General features: G+C 41.0%; 1 protein-coding gene across 2 annotated transcripts; it reads left to right on the top strand.

Moving 5' to 3' along the window:
- The first annotated feature begins 6 nt into the window (after nt 1–6).
- Nucleotides 7–18,878, top strand: SKIL (SKI like proto-oncogene). 2 transcript variants are annotated; one of them, XM_071566397.1, is made up of 7 exons: nt 7–111; nt 964–2,885; nt 7,416–7,513; nt 8,890–9,128; nt 9,324–9,565; nt 10,562–10,786; nt 13,729–18,878. In XM_071566397.1, exons 2-7 carry the CDS (start codon nt 1,779–1,781, stop codon nt 13,888–13,890), a joined length of 2,073 nt encoding a protein of 690 aa, XP_071422498.1. In that variant the 5' UTR covers nt 7–111; nt 964–1,778; the 3' UTR covers nt 13,891–18,878. The 2 variants fall into 2 exon arrangements, with proteins under 2 accessions (XP_071422498.1, XP_071422499.1); XM_071566398.1 differs by lacking the exon at nt 7–111 and adding an exon at nt 287–359.
- The last annotated feature ends 761 nt before the right edge of the window (nt 18,879–19,639 follow it).

Below are 19,639 nucleotides of genomic sequence, written 5' to 3'. Positions count from 1 at the left end.
GTTCGTGCCCGCGCGCCGCCGCCGCCGCCGTCTCGGTCTCCGCAGTGAGGTCACGGGTGGGCGGCGCCTGCCCCGCGCCCGCGGCCGCCGGAGCAGCCCCCGCGGCGCCGGGTGAGCAGCGCGGGCACCGCGACCCGCCACCAACGGGGCACGGCGGGGCGGCCTCGCCGCGGGGGGCGGGCGGGGGGACGGCGGGAGCGCCCGCGGGGGATGGGAGGGAGCGGCGGCGGCGGCGGGGGCGGCGCGGAGAGGGGGCGAGGGGGGAGCGGCGGCGGCGGCGGCGGGAGCCGGGCAAGGCGCAGGGGCGAGCCCGGCGGCGGGAGGGGGAAGGGCCGAGCCGTGCCCGGAGCGGGGCCGGGGTGAGTCACGGCGGGCAGGGAGCGGCGGGATGCGGCGTCCCGGGAGGGGCTGTGGGGCACGGGGAACGGGGCACGGGGCACGGGGTGGGGGTCGGGGCCCGGCCCTCGGCTCGGGGGAGCCCCGTCCTTCGGGACGGGCTCGCCGGTCCGGGCCGCCCCCTCCCCCGCCGGCATCGCCCGTCGGCCGGGAGCGTCCCGGGGCAGCGTGAGTCACCGGGGAACGCCTCTGGCAGGGAATCCCGGGGTGGTTTGGGTCGCAAGGGGCCCTAAAGCTCATCTCGTTACACCCCCCCTGCCATGGGCAGGGACACCTCCCACCAGCCCAGGGTGCTCCAAGCCCTGTCCAACCTGGCCTTGGACACTCCCAGGGATGGGGCATCCACAGCTTCTCTGGGCACCTGTGCCAGGGCCTGCCCACCCTCACAGGGGAGAATTTCTTCCTTGAGTCAAATCTTAACCTCCCCTCCTTCAGCTTAAAGCCTTTCCCCCTTGTCCTGTTACTCCATGCTCTTGCCAAAAATCCTTCTCCACCTCTCTTGAAGCCCCTTTAAGTGCTGAGCAAACCCTGGGGTTGCTGCTGATCACCCTCTCTCTCTGCTCACAGGTTATCAGGAAGGACTGGTGGAACCCGGTGCTGGCACATGGTGTGAATTCAGCCCATGGCCTGCATCTCACCTCTATTACTAATAACTCAGGCTGGGAAAATTCTGACACACACCGGTGACATCTGGGCGAAAGGTGACTCTCTAGGGACGTTTAGTTTTTGCTGTCAACCTCAATCAGCCTTTAGTTTGAGGATTTATTTGTGAACTGCCATAGTAACTCTTGTGGTGGTGGTGAAATCATAAAGCTGGCAGCACAATAAAGCAAGCCCTTAAGATTGTGTTTGATCTCCGGGAGCTGAAAGTGCTGAATAAAATTTTCACACAACTTGAAGTTACGTTTTGGATTGGTTGCATTAAGATTGATGTTTTCAAACTGAGCCCATTTTTCTATTTTAATATTTAAATAGAGACTTATTTGAAAAATCAGTATATTTTTCAAAGGAAAGCAATGATCAAAGATGGACATGTATCAGCACATCATTTTTTACTAAATTGCTGTACAAGACTACTCTGTAAAATAGTGGGTAGGGTATGAAGAAAAGCCTTTTATATAAATACTGCAGTGGGGTTTTTATATTAGAAAATTGAACAAATACCTAAAAAAACTGTGTAACCTCTCCATTAGTAATTTTGTAGTATTACATGCAAAATGGGTTACAGTTTTTACTGTTGGAGGCTGAAGAAGTAACATTTTACTGAAAGGAGTGTGAAACTTGGTGTACCTGAGGTAATCCAAGACCACTTGAAACTATTTTTTTTATGAATAAGCAGGAAAATGCACATTCAAAACTAACTTAAGTTCTGGTGTTCAGCGATGGAAAGTCCACAGATAAACTTCCCTCTAGGTCTGGTTTCAGACCAAAAAAGGAGCAGGATCCAAGAGGATGGGAGTCCTCCACTGAAAAAAGCAATGACAGAACTGCATGTAAATAATAAAGTACAGGTTGTAATAAATAAATTGCCAACAATAAAGAAGGAAAACTTGGATGACTATGATGAAACTCCTGTGGAGGCTGATGGGGAAACCACCAAGCCAAACAGTACTTCACTATCTGAGCCTTTGAGTTTAAATCCAGGTTTGAAACACACACTGGCACAGTTCCACCTGAGCAGCCAGAGCTCTCTGGGTGGACCAGCAGCTTTTTCAGCTCGTTATTCCCAGGAAAGCATGTCACCCACCGTCTTCCTGCCTCTTCCATCACCACAAATCCTCTCCGGCCCGCTGCTCATTCCTCCGGACAGCTCCACGGAGCTCACCCAGACGCTGCTGGAGGGCGAATCCATCTCCTGCTTTAAAGTTGGGGGAGAAAAAAGACTTTGCCTTCCTCAAGTGTTGAATTCGGTTCTCCGAGACTTTTCACTGCAGCAGATCAACACGGTGTGTGATGAACTCTATATTTACTGCTCACGGTGCACTTCCGACCAGCTTCATATTCTGAAGGTTTTGGGAATTCTTCCGTTTAACGCTCCGTCCTGTGGGCTCATTACGCTGACGGATGCTCAGAGACTATGCAATGCTTTACTGCGCCCTCGCACTTTCCCCCAGAACGGCGGTTTTCTCCCTGGTAAGAACACCTTGGCCCAGCTAAAAGAGACTGGCAGTGCCTTTGAAGTAGAGCACGAATGCCTGGGCAAGTGCCAGGGGTTGTTTGCACCTCAGTTCTACCTTGCCCCGGATGACCCGTGTATCCAGTGCTTGGAATGCTACGGGATGTTCTCGCCCCAAACGTTCGTGATGCATTCCCACAGATCCCCGGACAAGAGGACCTGCCACTGGGGGTTCGAATCGGCCAAGTGGCACTGCTACCTGCACATTAACCAAAAATACTTGGGAACATCAGAGGAGAGGGAGCTGAAGCATCTCTTGGAGGAGATGAAGGAGAAATTCAGTGAGAAAAATCAGAAAAGAACGCGGTCCAAAGTAAGTTCACCTGCTCTTGTAAAGCTCCCAAATCTCTTTCTGCTCACACATAAATTCTTGTTTTGGAAGCGCATTGCTTGGCTTTTCCAAGTGGGAATGCTTGTCACATCAAGCCTAAGTTAAATTTGTGAGAGAGCTTCACCATGGAAATAACATTTCTGATTAAAAGGGGTGGTAATTTCTTCCCTCTTTGGGCTGTAGCTAACCACTCAAGCTGGCTTGGCTTTGTTGGTTCCTGTTCTGTTGTAAGGTGTTACAGACTCTGGAAAATTCGGGGCTATTGTGGGAATTTTCATTCTCCCATTTGACCTCTGAGTAGGTTTTATGCGGCGTGTGTTGCAGCAGCTGAGCAAAGCAGAAAGGAGCTTGAAAATCAAGTATTACAAATGAATTCTTCATTTGTTATTTGTACTCCAGCACACACACGTGGGCTGCTTGGCGACCTGGCTTGCTGGCCACCCATCTCATGACTTGTGTGCAGGGTGATGGTGCATTGCTAAAGGGCTATTTAGAAGCCCAAAGTCTGCTTGTTCAGCAAGAGCTTTCTGTTTAAACCACTTGTGTAGAGAAATATGCCAAAAAGAGGGGGTTTTAAGCAGCCCAAGTAATGAGCTGTAGGCCGGTATCTTGACAATGGTTAATAATAGACTTCTTATTTTTTCCTAAAATACTGCTGCAAGTCTGTGCTGTAGTTCAAAATTACAGAGCTTATTTGCCCCTTGGAGAGCTTATATTTTAAATATTAGGACAAGCACCAGATAAACATTAACATCATAGATGTTTTCATTCATAGAAAGCACACATTTTGAGTATAATTTAAACTTAAAGAGGTTTTTAATGATTCCTGCCCCTTGTCTGTTTCTTTTCAGTGTATTTGGCATTTCCGTGCCTGTTTCATGGCTCCTGGTTTGATGATAAATCCTTTTTGCCTGTTGGATATTTTGTGGTGGATTTCAAAATAGCAGCAAGAGCAGCCCAGATGGTTGAGCCCAAAAAGGGGTGCTATAATCTGACACCTTTTGGCATAAATTTCTGAAAAGTTAGTGTTGAAGGAAGGCTTGCTGTAGTAACAGGTATTGTTACAGTGGTGCCAGTGTACAGGAAGGGATTTTAGCAGCAAATTCCATGGAATTCTGCAGTATCGTGTGCTTCCATGTGCGGAATTAGTTGAAGATTCAGTCTCCTAGCAAGGAGACTTTGCTTTTCAACTGATAAAGACATGTCAGTCTCTATCCCTGCAGTGCCAGGGTAGGAAATAAACTGTAGTGTGGTAGATGCAGCAGTGGAAATAGTCTTCCATATTCATACTAAATGCTACTTCTCTTTCCATAACAGCAGATTTCAGACAGTGAGGTCTTTTGGTTTCATGTGCAGAAATGAAAAAACCCAGCTGAATTTGGCAGTAGTGATAATTAGGACTGGACCAGTGCAAATGAAATACAAAAACTTTCTGCAGCCTTCCACTGCAGACCTGTGTAATTCTGTCTTACAAAGCAACATATGAAACCAGAGTGAGAAGCTGTGAAAACTTGAACAAAATAACATGGTGGGGGAGGGTTTTTCTTTTTTTTTCTTTATTTTTTCTTTTTTTTTTGTTTTGTGGATATTCCTCTGGAATATAAAAGATTTGAAGAGTTTAATAGGGCAGTGTTGGAGCACAGCCTCTGTTTCCTTGTCCTGATGAAGCTTGGGCTGCTTTGGTCATCTTTTCATGGAATCATAGAATGGTTTGGTTTGGAAAGGACCTTAAAGGTGTCTCATTCCAGCCCCCTGCCATGGGCAGGGACACTTTTCAGTAGCCTGGGTTGCTCCAAGCTTCATGCACCCTGGTCTTGAACACTTCAGGGATGAGGCATCCACAGTTTCTTTCCCTTGTTTCTGTGGTGTGGGAGAAGGATTAGGTACAACACGTAGACATTCCCTGTCCTTTGACTCCTGGGGGAATTTATTTGCAGGATGTTCATTTGCCATTGTGTCACCTCTTTACCACCTTTGCTGAGTCAGTGCTCAGAGTGCCGATGCATCTTTGTTATCTTGAAGGGCCCAGGAAGAGCAGTTGCCCTTGGCTAGGTCTTTATCCATCTAATAATAATAATAAATTAGTTAAGTCCCAGAGCCTTTGGAGCATCTTAGATCCTTCCTGTGCTTCGCCTTTCTCCTTAGCATTTCACTCTGAGTTTATTCATCTCACAGCACATAAATATTCTGTTTCAATATTTTAAGAGCAGATAAAGTGCTCAGGAGGTTAATTCCTTTCTGTTCTTTGTGCCAGTAAGAAATCTGATTGTCATAATTTTCTGTGATGTTCCATCCTGCAGTGCAACATCCACCTGCTCTTCATGGAACAGCTGTCACTGAGTCTCTGCTGAGCTGCACTCTCAGATCCTCCTTCCCTTTGACTTTGCGACACTTTCTCATAATCTGCACTGAAAGTTTGTCTTGCTTCTCAGACTAATTCCTTGAATTTCCCCACAGTGTGTGGGGAAAACTTCACAGTGTGGAGAGTCAACATTATTTCTCAGTGTTCTATAAATCCCATCTCTGCTGAGACTACTGGCTTAATGATTAGACTGAAACCACTACTTACCTACATATTGTTTTTACTTAATGTCTTTGCCCAGCTATCTTGGAAGAAAAACATTATTTTTCCTGTAGCCTTTCAAACAGTTTAGGTAAAAGTAATTCAATTCAACTTGGATATATTTTGTTTATGGAATTATTTAAGAGCATCTAAAATAAACAAATTTTTGGGCAATGAAATATATATATATTTAAGTAGATGCTGTTTTTATTAACCTGGATGGGGAGGAAAGAATCCTGTTAGAAAATTACTTCATGTTTATGGTTACATTTAATTTTCTTTCATAAGTAAAAACCTGAGTGCATGCTGTGAAATTTATTTGCAAAATGCACACTAATGACTGGACAGTAAAGTCAGTTTCCATTTAAAATAGGTTAAAAAAAAAGTAAAAATTGGACCTAATAACTTGAAAATAGACATTACCTGATAGTTAATTTCATATGTAAATATATAAACATGATAAAATGTGAGTTCTAAAATATGGACAAATTTGCTTCAGAAGATAAAACCAGATCACTGCATACAAGCTTCAGTATAAGTAGATTAGATGTGATTATTTAAAATATTTGAATGATCTGAGTAAGTAGAAAAACTTCACAAGTGTCAGGAGGAGGGATTATTCAAATCTTTATTATTTAAAGGTTCGATTATGAATTTACTCCTCTGGAGCTTTGCTTCCTTGTGCCCTCTCTCCTTTCTGTCTGGGTGGGAACTGATCTGAGGACCTGCAGGAATGGAGTTACATTTCCCTTTCATTGTGAGGGCTGAGTTTTAAGGATTGGGAGTTTTGATCCGAATAAGGCAGGTGGGATTTGGTCCCTCCTCTCCTGGTCAGGGGGTGTTGGATTCTGCAGAGCGTGGCACAGCCAGCCCTGGTGGCACCAGGTGCTCTCTCTGCCTGCCAGGGATGGGGTTCTGTGACACTTCATTTCAGGGTGTGCTATTACAAACTTTTCTGATAACACAGCACACAAAACCACATATCCTTTCCTTCATTTATATTTTTCTCTTTCTTCCACTAATTAAACTGCCTTTATCTTATCCCAGCAACTCTCTTGCTCTTGTCCCCACCTTCCCAGGGTGGTGGGGAGGGAGTGGCTGTGTGGGTGCTTGGCAGCTGCCCGGGCTCAGCCAACCACACCCTACCCAAAAACCCACATCCCAAGGCTGTTTTAATACCGTGAAATTAAGAACCAATTTCTCACCTACTAGTCTTGTTTAAATACACAGTGAGACACCTCTCACTGGAAATTACCAGCAGCTTTGCAGGGGAGAACAAAGTATCACCAATAGCTTTGATTAAAGTGTAATTCCAAAAATACTTCTTGAGACAAACAGAACAGGAATAGTTATTCAAAGAGAGAATTCCCAGAAGTTTTAAAAATCATTTATTCTGATGTACTTGAGTTAATTTTGTTACTGCAAAGGAAATGGAATTGTCATATTATTGTGCATGACTTTTCCTGCTTCTGCAGTAAAATTCATGATGACTGAATAAAATTCTGTCCTTGGAATACCACCATATTGTTCCTTTTTTGTTTGTAATAAAGTATCTCACAGGTGCTCACCTCTATGTAGATACTTTATTGCAAAAGGCTCCTACAGCTTTTTGGGAATCCTGCTGTTTCTGTTTCTCCCAAACTTGTTTAGCAACGAGCCTTTGGCAGAGTTCTGGAAACTCGGCAGAGCTTTTGTAGGTAGGTTTATAAAGAGATTTTCTTTTACTTTTTTTGCTGTTTTGCCCATAATGGGAAATTGGAGATCAGAGGAAGTTCTGTGGCTTGGCCTCACCCTGCAGCTCTGCCAGAGACCCCCCCATTTCCCAGTTCCCCCCTTTCTCTGGTGTGTCTGTATGAACAGTGTAAATGCCATTCCTCTGAGGAGTGTCTATGAAAATGTAAATAACATGTACCCACGTTCCAACAACCAGTTTATTTTCTTTTCTTTAGGCAGAGCCACAGCAGAACCTGGAATTACCGCAGTGGTATCCAGTCATCAAGCAAGAAGCAGAAACTGATCCTCAGCCACCCTCCTTTTTCCATCCCAGGTAACTGTATTTCCTGGTTAGAACTCAAAGCACTATCAAGTATTTAAATACTTTTGGCTATTTAAGTATAATCTAAACTGAAAATATGTATTTGCAACCTGAACTGTTAGGAAAACTCTGGGGGATCACAAAGGAATAATTGAACCCTAACTTTTATGCATTTCTTAATGTCAATACTAATGAACTGTTTGTGAGTGGGTTTTGGTACAGGACTGAAGCTGTGATCTGTGTGTGTTCTTCAGTAACCAATACAACTGAAATGTAATTAAAATTTCTCTTTTCAGAGTAGAAATGACAGAAGGTAATTTGTGACCTTTCACATTATAATACAATCCATGCCCAAGGAAAGCTGCACAGGCCCTATTTACCATGAAGGCAACTTAATTTTCTCCCAGAAAGACTTGTAGAAGGTGTGAAGGCTTTCTGCTACAGTGGAACAATGACTGCAGCTGAATTGTCTGCTGACCAGTTTCCTGGTTTTAGAAACCGAGTACATTTCCTTAACTTCTCACACAGTTTGTCGCTGCTTCAGTGAGGGAAACAGTTTCTCTTGACCTTCCGTGTGCCCTCCCCCCCTGTGGTTACACACTTGCTGTATTTGGGTCAGAGCAGACCCTTTTGGTTAACAGCAGGCAGCAGAGCAGCAAACACATCACTGGTTCCCACGCAGCCATGGGAGTGCTGAAACTCCTGTGATGGTCCCTCATGTTCCTGTTCCTGTCAGTGCCTTCCTGCAGAACCAGGAGAAAGGGAAGTGTTGGAGACAGCGGCGTTGACTCCAACAGCATGACATGGGTTACCCTGGCACTGACTGGGCACATCTGGGACTCTCTTCCCTCTCTACCAGGGAACAGCTGAATGGTGAGGTTAGAGTGGGACACAGGGATGCTCCTGGGAGCCCAGGAGCCCTGGAAATCCAAGTGTATGTGGAACAGGAGGTCCAGCTTTAGCCTGGGACATGCCCCAGCACTGTCAGGATGCAGCTCTGCTGTTTAATGAGATGCTCATTCCCACCTCACTGATCACTTCCCCATCCTCCATTGCTAATACAAGGATTATGAAAACACTACAGTCTGGATTCAGTGACATTCTAATTTCACTCTTTGCATGAAATGAAAACTTATATGATTTTCTGTATGATTTTTTTTTAATCAGCCATGTTTGGAAAATCCTCTTGTTTGATAGCCTCAAAACCTTATCTAGATAATCTACTCAGTAAAGATTAAGTGAATCATTAGGACTGGCTTTTGCATAGGAAAAATTTAAAAAGGACATGCTTATTTTTTACAGTTTGAAGTCATGTTAAATTAAACTTACTGCTCTGTACCAGCCATCATTTATTATGTCTTACCTTTCACTGTGTTCTGCTGTTTCAGTTACTACCTTTACATGTGTGATAAAGTGGTTGCCCCGAATGTATCTCTTGCATCACAATATAAAGATGTTGCAAAAACAGCAGTCAGAGCTTCAGAAGTCATTAAATCCTCACCTGGGCAGTCGGAGAAGAAGCTCAGTAGTGGAAAGCACAAAAAAGCTGCCTCCTATCCAGAGGTTTCTCTTGAAGAACAGGAAAAAATTGACTTGAAAAGTGGTGTGGAGCAGCATAAATGTTTAGGTGAGTAATGAAAATCATGTTGAAGTCTTTGATTTTTATACCACAAAATTTTGGAAAGCGTAACACCACCAAGCTGGAATTTTGTGACGTTTCCAAAAATGCCCTTCACCTTTCTCTCAGTTTTCTTTGCATTTTTTCCCCTCTGAAAGTTGAATTTTCTGTGATTATTTTGCTGTGTTCTTCTTTTCTGTATAGATCCACCTGTGTCCACTCATTCTGCGAGAGGTGGAAAACCCGACCGTGTTTCTTCCAGAAGCACCAGAGACTCTGTCCGTGCTGAAGGGGGTGGTGATGCACGAACCTTGTCCCCCACTCTCATGAAGGACATCAGTTGTGAAGATGACAAGGGAAAGATCATGGAAGAAGTCATGAAAACGTACATCAAACAGCAGGAAAAGCTCAACACCATATTGCGGAGGAAGCAGCAGCTGCAAATGGTACCGTGCCAACCTGAGTGCATTCCCCTCTGACCTCAGAGAGCTGGTGGAGCTTCCTGGCCCCAGAGTCAATATCACAGATTGCATTCATTTAGGAGCAGCAAAACACACAGATCATCTTTCCCTCAGCTTGAATCCAGACACCAGATCTTTAATATCCCCTGTGCTCAGGAGGTTTGAGCCAACTAAAAATTGGTGTCTCTTCAGTTTGCAGCTACTGGGTCCAAGCAGCTCCTTCTTTTGCTGTATCCTATTAAATTTCTCTTTTCAGTATTTTAAAGAAGTGTCTTACCACTGCCCTGTATAAAAAAACCCCACCACCTTCCTCTTTCTGTTTGCTGAGCCTTGTTTTTAGAGATTTAATTTTTAGTCTTTCTTTGTACTAATGGATGATTTTAGAGGCTGGTGTTTACTTGTGACATTTCTGTTTTCTCAATTAAGTTAAATAGTGTCTCCATTGATGGAACAGACCTAATAGTTTATTTTAATTTATTTCAGTTTAGTTTAAATGTTAATCTCAGAATCTATGAGTTCAGGTAGGGCCATAGAGCTGCTCACTTTTAAGTTGTTCTGCTGTTAGAGGTAAAGTTTTTAGGTAAGTTAAAAAATTAAGACTTTAAAAATATCAAAAGGCTAGTGGAAAAAGAAGCCAAACACATTTATTCTGTTTTCTGATGATGGACTTCTTACATCTTCAAAGTATATTTTAGTAAATCAGTGCTGGTGCTTTCTGAGATTCACTGCTGGAAGTTGTGAATTTGTTTCTGGAAGATTTGTGTACTTGGAAGTACAAAGAGTTCCTTAAAACTGAAATGTTTGCTGCAGAATTCCAGCCTGCCATTGATAAGTAGATAAATACCATTATCAGGCTGTTGCTGTCAGTAGATAAATATGGCCTTTTTGGCCTCACTGGTTGCAGACACACATTTAAATTCAGGTTTTTTTACTTTTTGGTCTTATAAGAAAGGTATATGTGATCTTGATTTTTCTTTATAGGAAGTGGAAATGTTAAGTAATTCTAAAGCTATGAAGGAATTGACTGAAGAGCAGCAGAATTTACAGAAAGAACTCGAGTGTTTGCAAGCAGATCATGCCCAAAGAATGGAAGAGTTTTATTTTGAGCAGAGAGACTTGGAGAAGAAACTGGACCAAGTGATGAAGCAAAAGTGTAGCTGTGACTCCAATTTGGAAAAAGACAAAGAAGCTGAATATGCAGCACAGGTAAGAAGGGAAGGTTTGTTTCCAACCAAGCTCTTCTCTAGTTATCAGGAAAAGGTGAAGCTCTTGCTCAGACACCTGAAGGTTTTGTTTTCTCTGTTTTGACACCGCAGACAAAGACCAAAGTAGGTCACAAGTGACAGCAATATTTATTTCCCTTGATTGAAGCTGAGGTAGAAAGCACCTTCTGGGAACATATGGAGTTAGTGGTGAAATATTAATCTTAAACATAAGATCTGTTATATCCTCATTTAAAACGAGTTTTGTTCTTAATGTACATAGGCTTGCCAGAGATACAGAATTAAACAGTCTCATTTTATTTTTATAAAAAAGCTCTTCATCTTCTTCTTTTTATATTAAAAAGAATTCCAAACTTCTGAACCACATTTTTGTCAGATTAGCAGAATCAGTTGCTGCTCTTTGTGTTCCTTGGTGGTGGAATCTGCACTCTCTGCTGAGCCCCTTCAGTTTTGTAGCAGAGCATTTGGCCAAGAGTTCTCCTGGAAATGAAAATCATATGGATGTCTCTCATTCCTGCCTCTTTGATTCATATGTCAAAACCTATGGAGTTGTGTTTTTTAACTTTCAATTTCCTTTCAGCTTTTACTGTTACTTCTTTATGTTGGAGGGTATTCATGTCCTTCCAATGGGGAGAAAATACAGCCAATGCCAAAGGGAATCTTGGAATACCCTTTTAAAAATCAGCTGCAGTTATGATCAAATGTATATTGATGCATTTTGAGCCATGCCACAGAAAACTAGTCTTAACAGACTCATTTTTAAAGTAAACAAAATCTAAAACTTGAGCTCAGCAAAGCTTTGTGGTCGTTTGTTCCTGACTGTGTATATTTCCTGTTCTTACTGACTCAAAGTGAGAAACAGGCAGTACTTGAGAGACAGGTTTGGGTATTTTTGGTGAGTAGGGCAGAGACCAGCATTGTAAATCCTTCTCATGAATTTAATTTCATGACATCCCACTCCACTGATTCCTGGCCTTTGCTGCCAGAAATAATCCTCTCTGACTAAGGCCTGATTTACTAAACATCTGGTACAAGCCCTATTAGTGCAAGTAACAACGTGTTCTAATTTATGAAGATAATCATGTATAGCACTTTTTATATGGCTTGTGCAGCTTGTGTCTTTAGAGGCTGAAACCCATGCATTGTTTCCCAAGGAGAGTGGTTGAGTGTTTCTTTTGAAGTTAGATTTTGAAAACTAAATACATTTGTTGTGTGAAAGTTTACTCTGTTAGTACCTGAGTGGTAGGACTATTGACAGCATGTAATTTGAACATTTATCTCCATTTATCAGATCTTACAGTAGCTTCTGGTCCCAAGAAGTACCAGAGTTAAACAGAGGTCCTGGGAACTTCCCCAAGCTGTGGATACAGCATTTTAGAAAAGCCTTAATCCAATGTCTTCCTGAAGCAGCTGCCCAGGCTGCCTTTTCTGACTGAGAACTGTGGACTGGGAGGAACCCTCCTTGTGCCTTAAATTAATAATTTGGGATTTGCAACTTGCTTAAAAGCCTCTTCTTTCTAGGCCTCTCTGAAGACACACATTGCCTTCTCCTCCTCTTTGGCTTCTTTGTTGTCTACTTTAATTGTTGCTTCACCCTGTCAGTTACAGGAAGGCAGAATAACCAGTACTGGGACCTTTCCTCTGAGCTGGAAATCCAGACTCAGGCAGAGGAACGAGTGTGGGACACGCTGCAACACGCAGGCAGTGGGCACTGTTGTGCTGCAGCAGCTCCTGAATCCAAGCCATGGAGTCAGGACTTGCATTAACAGCCTATTGCTAGCTAAGAACTGCTCAAATATTTCTCATTATAGAACTGTGATGTTTCTCTAAAATCAGCACAGCAGCTGCTTTGCCCAGAACAATTCATAGCACTTTGCAAACACCGGTGATCCTCTGTGCTCCTGCTTCTTTCATTCTCATGAGTTTTATTCCTAATTTTCAGAGAGATGGATGTTTGGTGATGATTTACATCAGATAGATACTAATCATTATAAAGGCAGATGGATTTTTTGGGATTGAGTGAGGTCTTTCTGTAGGAAGTAGCCCCATAAATCAATGGGAGAGAAGAGAACTGATGTCCAGTCTCCTCCCTGTTTTGACTCCTGGTGCTATGCTCTAAACAATAAGGAACTTTACCACACTTGAAAAATTCATCAGATGTTTCCAGATCTCACTGTAAATAAGTTTTGATGACATTCTAGCAAGTTTGAGCCTTAATGTATTCCAAAAATGAAAAAAATACCTAATTTCTGTATTTAAACACAAAATATTTCACACAAGTATTTAAGTGGGCTCAGGTAATGTTCAAGATTTTCTAAATGTTGTTTCTGGTAATTCTGTTTCATTTATACTAAAGGGTATCAGAGAACAGTGTTGGTGGTTTTGTTTGCTCTAGAAATGCTTTCAGATATTGAGATAAAGAAGTTACTTTTTGTCAGATGAGAGAAATGAACCTGGGAAATGGACAAGTGCAATTTATTCTGGGGTTTGTGAAACATCTGATGCAGACACCATCATAACTTTCCCAACAGTTTTATCAACATGGCCTAGTTGGTTAAAACTTGGTTGTAATAATGCCAAGGTCATGAGTTCAATCCCCTGTGTGGGCCAGTGACTTAAGAGTTGGACTTGATGATCCTTGTGGGTCCCCCCTTCCAACTCAGAATAGTCTGTGATTCTGTGATAGTCCTATAAGTACAATTTATATGTATTAAAATATTGGATTTTCTCATTATTTAATGTATAGTATGATGTTGATGCCATTTTCTAATGGTGCAGTAGGTAACTGCAAAAATTCCTGATAACAGTAGAAGGTGAGCTGATAAATACTGGTGAGCTGAAGTACTTTGATGCACAGGGTGGTCATCATGTTTTAAATAAGTTTTCTAAAGTGTGTTCTGCCTCTCTGTCTCTCCTGTTTTGCAGCTGGCAGAGCTGAGGCAGAGGTTGGACCATGCAGAGGCAGATAGACAAGAGCTCCAGGATGAGCTGAGGCAGGAACGAGAGGCACGGGAGAAGTTGGAGCTGATGATAAAGGAATTGAAGCTGCAGATCCTGAAATCTTCTAAAAATGGGAAAGGAAAGTAGAAACTGGAAGAGGAAGCACAACTGTGTCCTTCAAACAGGGTGTTTTGGTTTTTAATGAGTTGTGAACAATTTCTGTGTGCTGAGAAAAAGTGTTCTCTACAGATTTCTATTTCCCAGACAGGTCCAGAGGAAGATTATACATAGATATAAATAACTAGAGATAGATAGACATTTTTAGATTTTCCTAACCAATGAAAATCTGCATTGATTTCTACTGGTGTTTTTCTCAAACAATGAAAAATATGAAACTCTTGGTTTAGAGTGACCAGTTTCTGTCTATTTCTAACACAGTCTTAAAGACTCTACACCTTTAACACTGTCTGTTCAAACGTGTGTGGGTATCTTTATTTTGCTATCAATTACACATCCAGTTATACAAGTACATTAAGAACATTCTGAATTCTTCAAAGTCAAGAATAGTTTGGGTTTCAGTGAGAATTAAATGTTCTTGAACTGAGGAAAGTAAAAGCAGCTTTTCATCTGTTAGGTAATGCTCAAAATTGCCACAATGGTCAATGATTGATCCTCAAAAGTGATTTACCAGCACAAGTTTTCCCCATAATTTCATTGTGTGAAGTCAAACTGATCTTTTCAGTATTGTCTGTTTAACAACTTGTTATCAATCTAAAGAGTGTTAGAGCCAGCACTTGCTGTGCTGGAAGAAGAAAACATTGAGATTTTTTTAAGTTAAAAAAATCTACAATTATAATGCAATCTTTGGAAGTCAAAAATTCACAAGTTTTCTTCTGTTTTCTTCTGTGTAGTAGGTATGAAAGAAACATTGATAAAAGGCTTAAAGGTGAGGCTTTTCCTTCTAGAAACTATAAAAGCTTAACTTTTTCTGATACTAATGCTTTCAAGAAAAATAGTAGTTATTAAGAAATATGTATTAATTTCTTTAGCACCCTAAGCCTCCACACTTTGAGCTTCTTGCCAGCTTGTGGACTTTTCTTTCATTACATAGAACAGGCCTTAACTGACATCGTGATCATAGCTTGAAAAATAAAATTCTGAGGTATGGCACTTTGAGAAATCATTTTGATAGTCTCTGTATTTTACTGGCATGGTAAGGTTACCATGAATTAAGAAATACAGCATGTTTGTTAAGCTATAACATTGGGAATTGTGTAATTGTACAGAATTACTGTTTTATGTGTATATAATGTTTGAGTACTTCTGAAGTCTGGTTCCTAGTGGTTTAAATGCATGGCTACAGAGTTGGATGAAGAAATACTTTTTTTGCACTTCTCTCCAAAAAGTTGGATACAGCTGGCAAATGTCAGCTGATCATGTCAGTGATAGGAATATTTTAGTAATTCTAGTATTTCACTACATAATTTTAACTTGTGCTTTAGCTTGTTTTTGAGGTACTGAGGTTTAATATCCTCTTAATAATTCAGTTCATTTTGGATGAAGCCACTAGTGAAGGCCTACACTGATTATTTTTTCCCCTGAACTAGTAAAACTGAAAACTTTTGAGTTCTTTTCTGTTTCTGTGTTAGTGGTATAACAAGACTGAGTATCCCAGAGAAAGAAAATTGCACATATCTTTAAATTGAATGAGAAATGAGGTGGTAAATTGAAGTCATGGAGTCATAGGATGATTTTTTTATAACTATGTACAGTTTTGTTTATTAACTCTGTGTCATAGTTACACTGACAATTAAAGCAGGATAGATGAAAAATTACCAATTTTCTTTGTCAGTGTTGATCAGAATCATAGAATGGTTTGGTTTGGAAGGGACCTTAAGGATGATTTTGTTTCACCTCCCTGCCAGAAAAGAAAACCCAGATTATATTTTTCCCTTCTTCAGCGCCATCTCCAAATTTTTACCTTGAAAACTAATAAAAATGCAGAGGAAAAGTCCTGTCTTTGCAGTGTGGTTTGGTGGGAAAGGTGCTGACGAAATAGTTCAGGCCGTGTGTGCACCACTTGCTTTAAAACCAGTGTGAATGTTTTGTTGTACCAACCACCAAACCCGGGGGTGCAGGGAGAGGAGGCAGGAGCATTTATAAAGTGTGATGGGCAGGGAAGGGAGCAGGTTGTCCCACTTGCCTGGCAGATCCTGTGTTGGATCAGCTGGATGGGCAAGGGACAAAGGCGTTATTAAAGGATGGAGAGATGCATTTCTGGTTGCTTTTCAGTGTCAGTGTTTGGACCCAACTTGTTGGGTTGTCAGTGTAGATAAGCAAGGCCATCAGCTGCAGTGACTAATTCACATACTGTTTATAGCTTGGCTGTTGAATGTATGGAATCCTCATGGGATTGGTGGGATATTGTGTGTTCCGTTCCCATTCGGGTCTTGTCTCTGTTATGTGACTTCTGCTCAGATCTCCCCTGTGGCAGTGGTTGATGTTCAGCAGGGAAGGACTGGGGTCCCCCACCTTCCTGAGCCTCAGCCAGCACTTGGGGAACTGCTGGAGGCTTCCAAAGTGCTGCTGGGCATCCTTTGTGCTGATATTTCCACTGTTGCAAGAACTGCAGCAGCTGTAGGATGTTTTACCAATTCCAACTGCAGATAAGGCCTCCTAACACTTTTCAGACATCTGGCTGATAAAGCAAATGGGACATTTATTAAAATGACTTTAAAAGTAGCTTTGTAAATACTCCATTTAGTTAATATGAAGTTAGAAAGCATTTTAAATTATTGTAATCCTCTTAAAATTCTTAAATGCTATCAGGCTCTTGGCGTAACATAAACAATTTTCATACATGTAGACTTAATTTTATACTGATTTTAAGTAATAATGTATACATAAATGTGCCATAGACTTTTGTGTGTTCACAGTCTTTGAAAGATAGTTTTTTAGTAAATTGTAAATAATACTGTATAAGTTCTAGAACAAATATATGTTGACGTTTCCCCCCCCCCCACCTTGTGCTAGTTCTGTTGAATAGTTTATTTTGGAGCTTGATTTAGGAACTTGGAATGCACATTTGAGGGCCCTCACTTAAGTGCACACTTGAGGACTCTCACTTAAGTGCAGACTTAATGGTAGGAACTTATTCTGCTGTCAGGTCCTTGCTTTTAGTCATAGCATGCTCATTTTATGTATTGTGACTCATTTTGCCTTCAGTTATTGCTTGCTGAACTTTCAGGCAGGAGATCATGTTCCCAGATACTTGTGACATGAAGCCTGTAGGAAAATAAAATGCTAAAATTGTCCATAATTTGAAATTTGAATTACTAAACACCTATAGAAAGACTGAAGTTGCCTAGTGCACCTTTTGGAACAAAGCAGGATTCAAGGTGAATGCCTCTTTTGCTCCTGTACTTTTTTAAAAGAGAACTTTCACATTCTTTGTATACTTTAATCAACAAAATATAAGAGCTTAGAGAGTAAAACTCTTGTAATTTTGGCAGTCTAGAAACCCCCTCACTTGCAGAATAACCACGTGTCCCTCAACGAAAGAGATTTTTATCTAAATCTCCAAATTTAAGTCTGTGTTTTAGTTTTTTGTAAAGCATATCATTCAGTTTGAGTATTTAGATGAATGTAGTTATGTTTCACGTTCTTAAACTAATTTTATTCTATATTTAATATATTGGTAGCTTAGGTGTAAAACCATTTGTACATAGTAAAGGCATAATGCAATTAGTGAAGTAGGAAGAGTTGGGTGGGAGCATAAAGCTACTGGTGGCCTGGAGAAAAGTAAGTCTTGGCCTGTATTTTAGAAGTCACAATGTTTTATTCATACATCTTGTTTTATATGGGGGGAGGGCATAGTTAGAATGTGTTATGAAATTTTTGGAAACCTTTCCTAGCATTAGTCAGGAAGTTGGCCTTGAAATGCTGTCATGGTCAGCTTCCTGGAATTCACTTGTTTGTAGAGTATATATTTTGATTGTCGGTAAAGATAACAACTTTGTATTTTTTCTGCACTTAATTTGTGTAATTATTCCACACAACAGAGTTTTCTATAACATGGTGAAGTCGACAAAAGACGTAATTTCTCCTACCTGTTAATCTGTGCTTGCAATATTTCAGAAATTTTATTTAAGCCATCGATAGTAAGCAGCAGAAAGCTGCAAATTTCAATTTTCTTTTTGCTTATTTTATTTGTAGTGTGTGTGTTCATCAGTTTTCTTTACAGAAAGCTTGTAGAATTTTCTATTTGCTGCATATATCTATTTAAAAAAATGCAGTCATTTTTTAGCTTTTGTGAAAGCAGTTACTGCTTACAAATTGCACGACAATTTTGTAGTGTCTCCATTACTTTGCAAATCGTTTTTTTCAGGGTTAGTGGTTCAGTTGGAAAACGCTTGAAAAACGAGTTTTAAGCACTTCATCAAGCACAGCAAACACGGTATAAAACTTTGCTATTTGAAAATTGATTAAATGTAACAATATCAATTGAATTTTTTTTTCTTCTAAGAGATACCTCACTTAAAGGAAAGCACAGCTGTACTGTATTTAAACTAATTCTAGGAAATAATAAAAAAGTTGGTCTGAAATATTTCGTTGCCATCACGTTGCTTTCTGTGATTGACAAGACGTTTTTGTGTTTTCATCCTCACTCTCTCAAGTATTTATTGCTGTTGACATGCCAGTACAGTTCTCTCAAATGACAGAAAGTAGCTGCAAAACAACCGAGTCTCTGTGAGCTCGAGGCAACAGGTTGAATGACTATTCTGAAACCATAGGAAGAGCCTGTGAAAAACGATCAGTGCATTCAACAATTTTTAATACTTTGCCAATGATGTACAGTCTTATTGTCAGCGTTGCTGTGGTTGCATTACATGACACACAAAACTGTCCTCTACCTCACGTGAGATTTAACAGATATTTTATATGGTTTTAGTAAACAAGATGCATCTATCTGGTCACTTAGTTTACAAATTTTGAATTATATTTATTGAAACATGACATACTGTGCTCTTAGCTTATACCTCAATTGTATTTTGTGCTGTTATCCATTTCCATGCCTTGTAAATACCTGTATAGATGGTGGATTCAAAAGCAAATAAAGAACTGTAATGTCAGAACACTTTGCCTCTGTCGTATTTTTGAACACTGACTTCTAAATGTGACTCTCTGAAGGTGTTTAACACGGTGCCTTTTTAAGGAGGACAGAGCCCTCCTTACTTTGATTACAGCAAATTAAAACCTGATTACACTGAAATTTGTTTGCAGGACTCCCATGGCCTGCAGCAGGTCCCCAGTTCTCTAGAGAGTATTTTTAGCAAAATCTACATGATCAAAGCCCTCTCTCCCCATGACTCCACTTTCTAAAGCTCTTTTGGCTTTACCTGTAAAGATTTACACTTGAGATTTCTGTGTATCTTGGCATAAATTTGGGGTTTATACCTGTAAGTACAACCACTTGCCCAGCTTTGTCACCACTTGACTGCTCAAGCAATGTTTGAATTGTTGGTATTTCTCTTCAACAGCTTAATAATGAATGAGATTAAAACCACACATTCCCAGAATAAATGCTGAGATTGTACAAAGTTAAAATCAGAAATGAGTTTTCCTGTTTGCAGAAAAAGTGGTTACTGCTGGTGGCAAATATGCTGTAGAGTGACTGAGAAGTTCTTAGTTTTTGTCAACTGTGTGATTACATTGCTTAACATTTTTGTGTACTATCAGAGACCTTAAGTAGCAGAAAAATCAGAACAGGAGAGGGAAGGAGCAGCTGAGGAGGAAAGAGGGAGGGAGGAGTTCCCCTAAGCTATATATGAGTGAGTCTTCCATTTGCATTGACCTTCTGCACTTACAACAATAAACTCTGTTCTGTTGGTCACTT

The sequence above is a fragment of the Pithys albifrons genome, chromosome 11, assembly GCF_047495875.1.
Source record: "Pithys albifrons albifrons isolate INPA30051 chromosome 11, PitAlb_v1, whole genome shotgun sequence".
Lineage (NCBI taxonomy): Eukaryota > Metazoa > Chordata > Aves > Passeriformes > Thamnophilidae > Pithys > Pithys albifrons.
This window is presented reverse-complemented; position numbering and strand designations above follow the sequence as displayed.

What these genes read in the sequence shown, in the direction of transcription:
- SKIL (XM_071566397.1), top strand. Translation starts at nt 1,779, where the DNA reads ATGGAAAGTCCACAGATAAACTTCCCTCTAGGTCTGGTTTCAGACCAA. An exon ending in GGAGCAGCATAAATGTTTAG is followed by an intron (nt 9,129 to 9,323) that starts GTGAGTAATGAA and finishes TTTTCTGTATAG; the next exon opens with ATCCACCTGTGTCCACTCAT. An exon ending in AAGCTGAATATGCAGCACAG is followed by an intron (nt 10,787 to 13,728) that starts GTAAGAAGGGAA and finishes CCTGTTTTGCAG; the next exon opens with CTGGCAGAGCTGAGGCAGAG.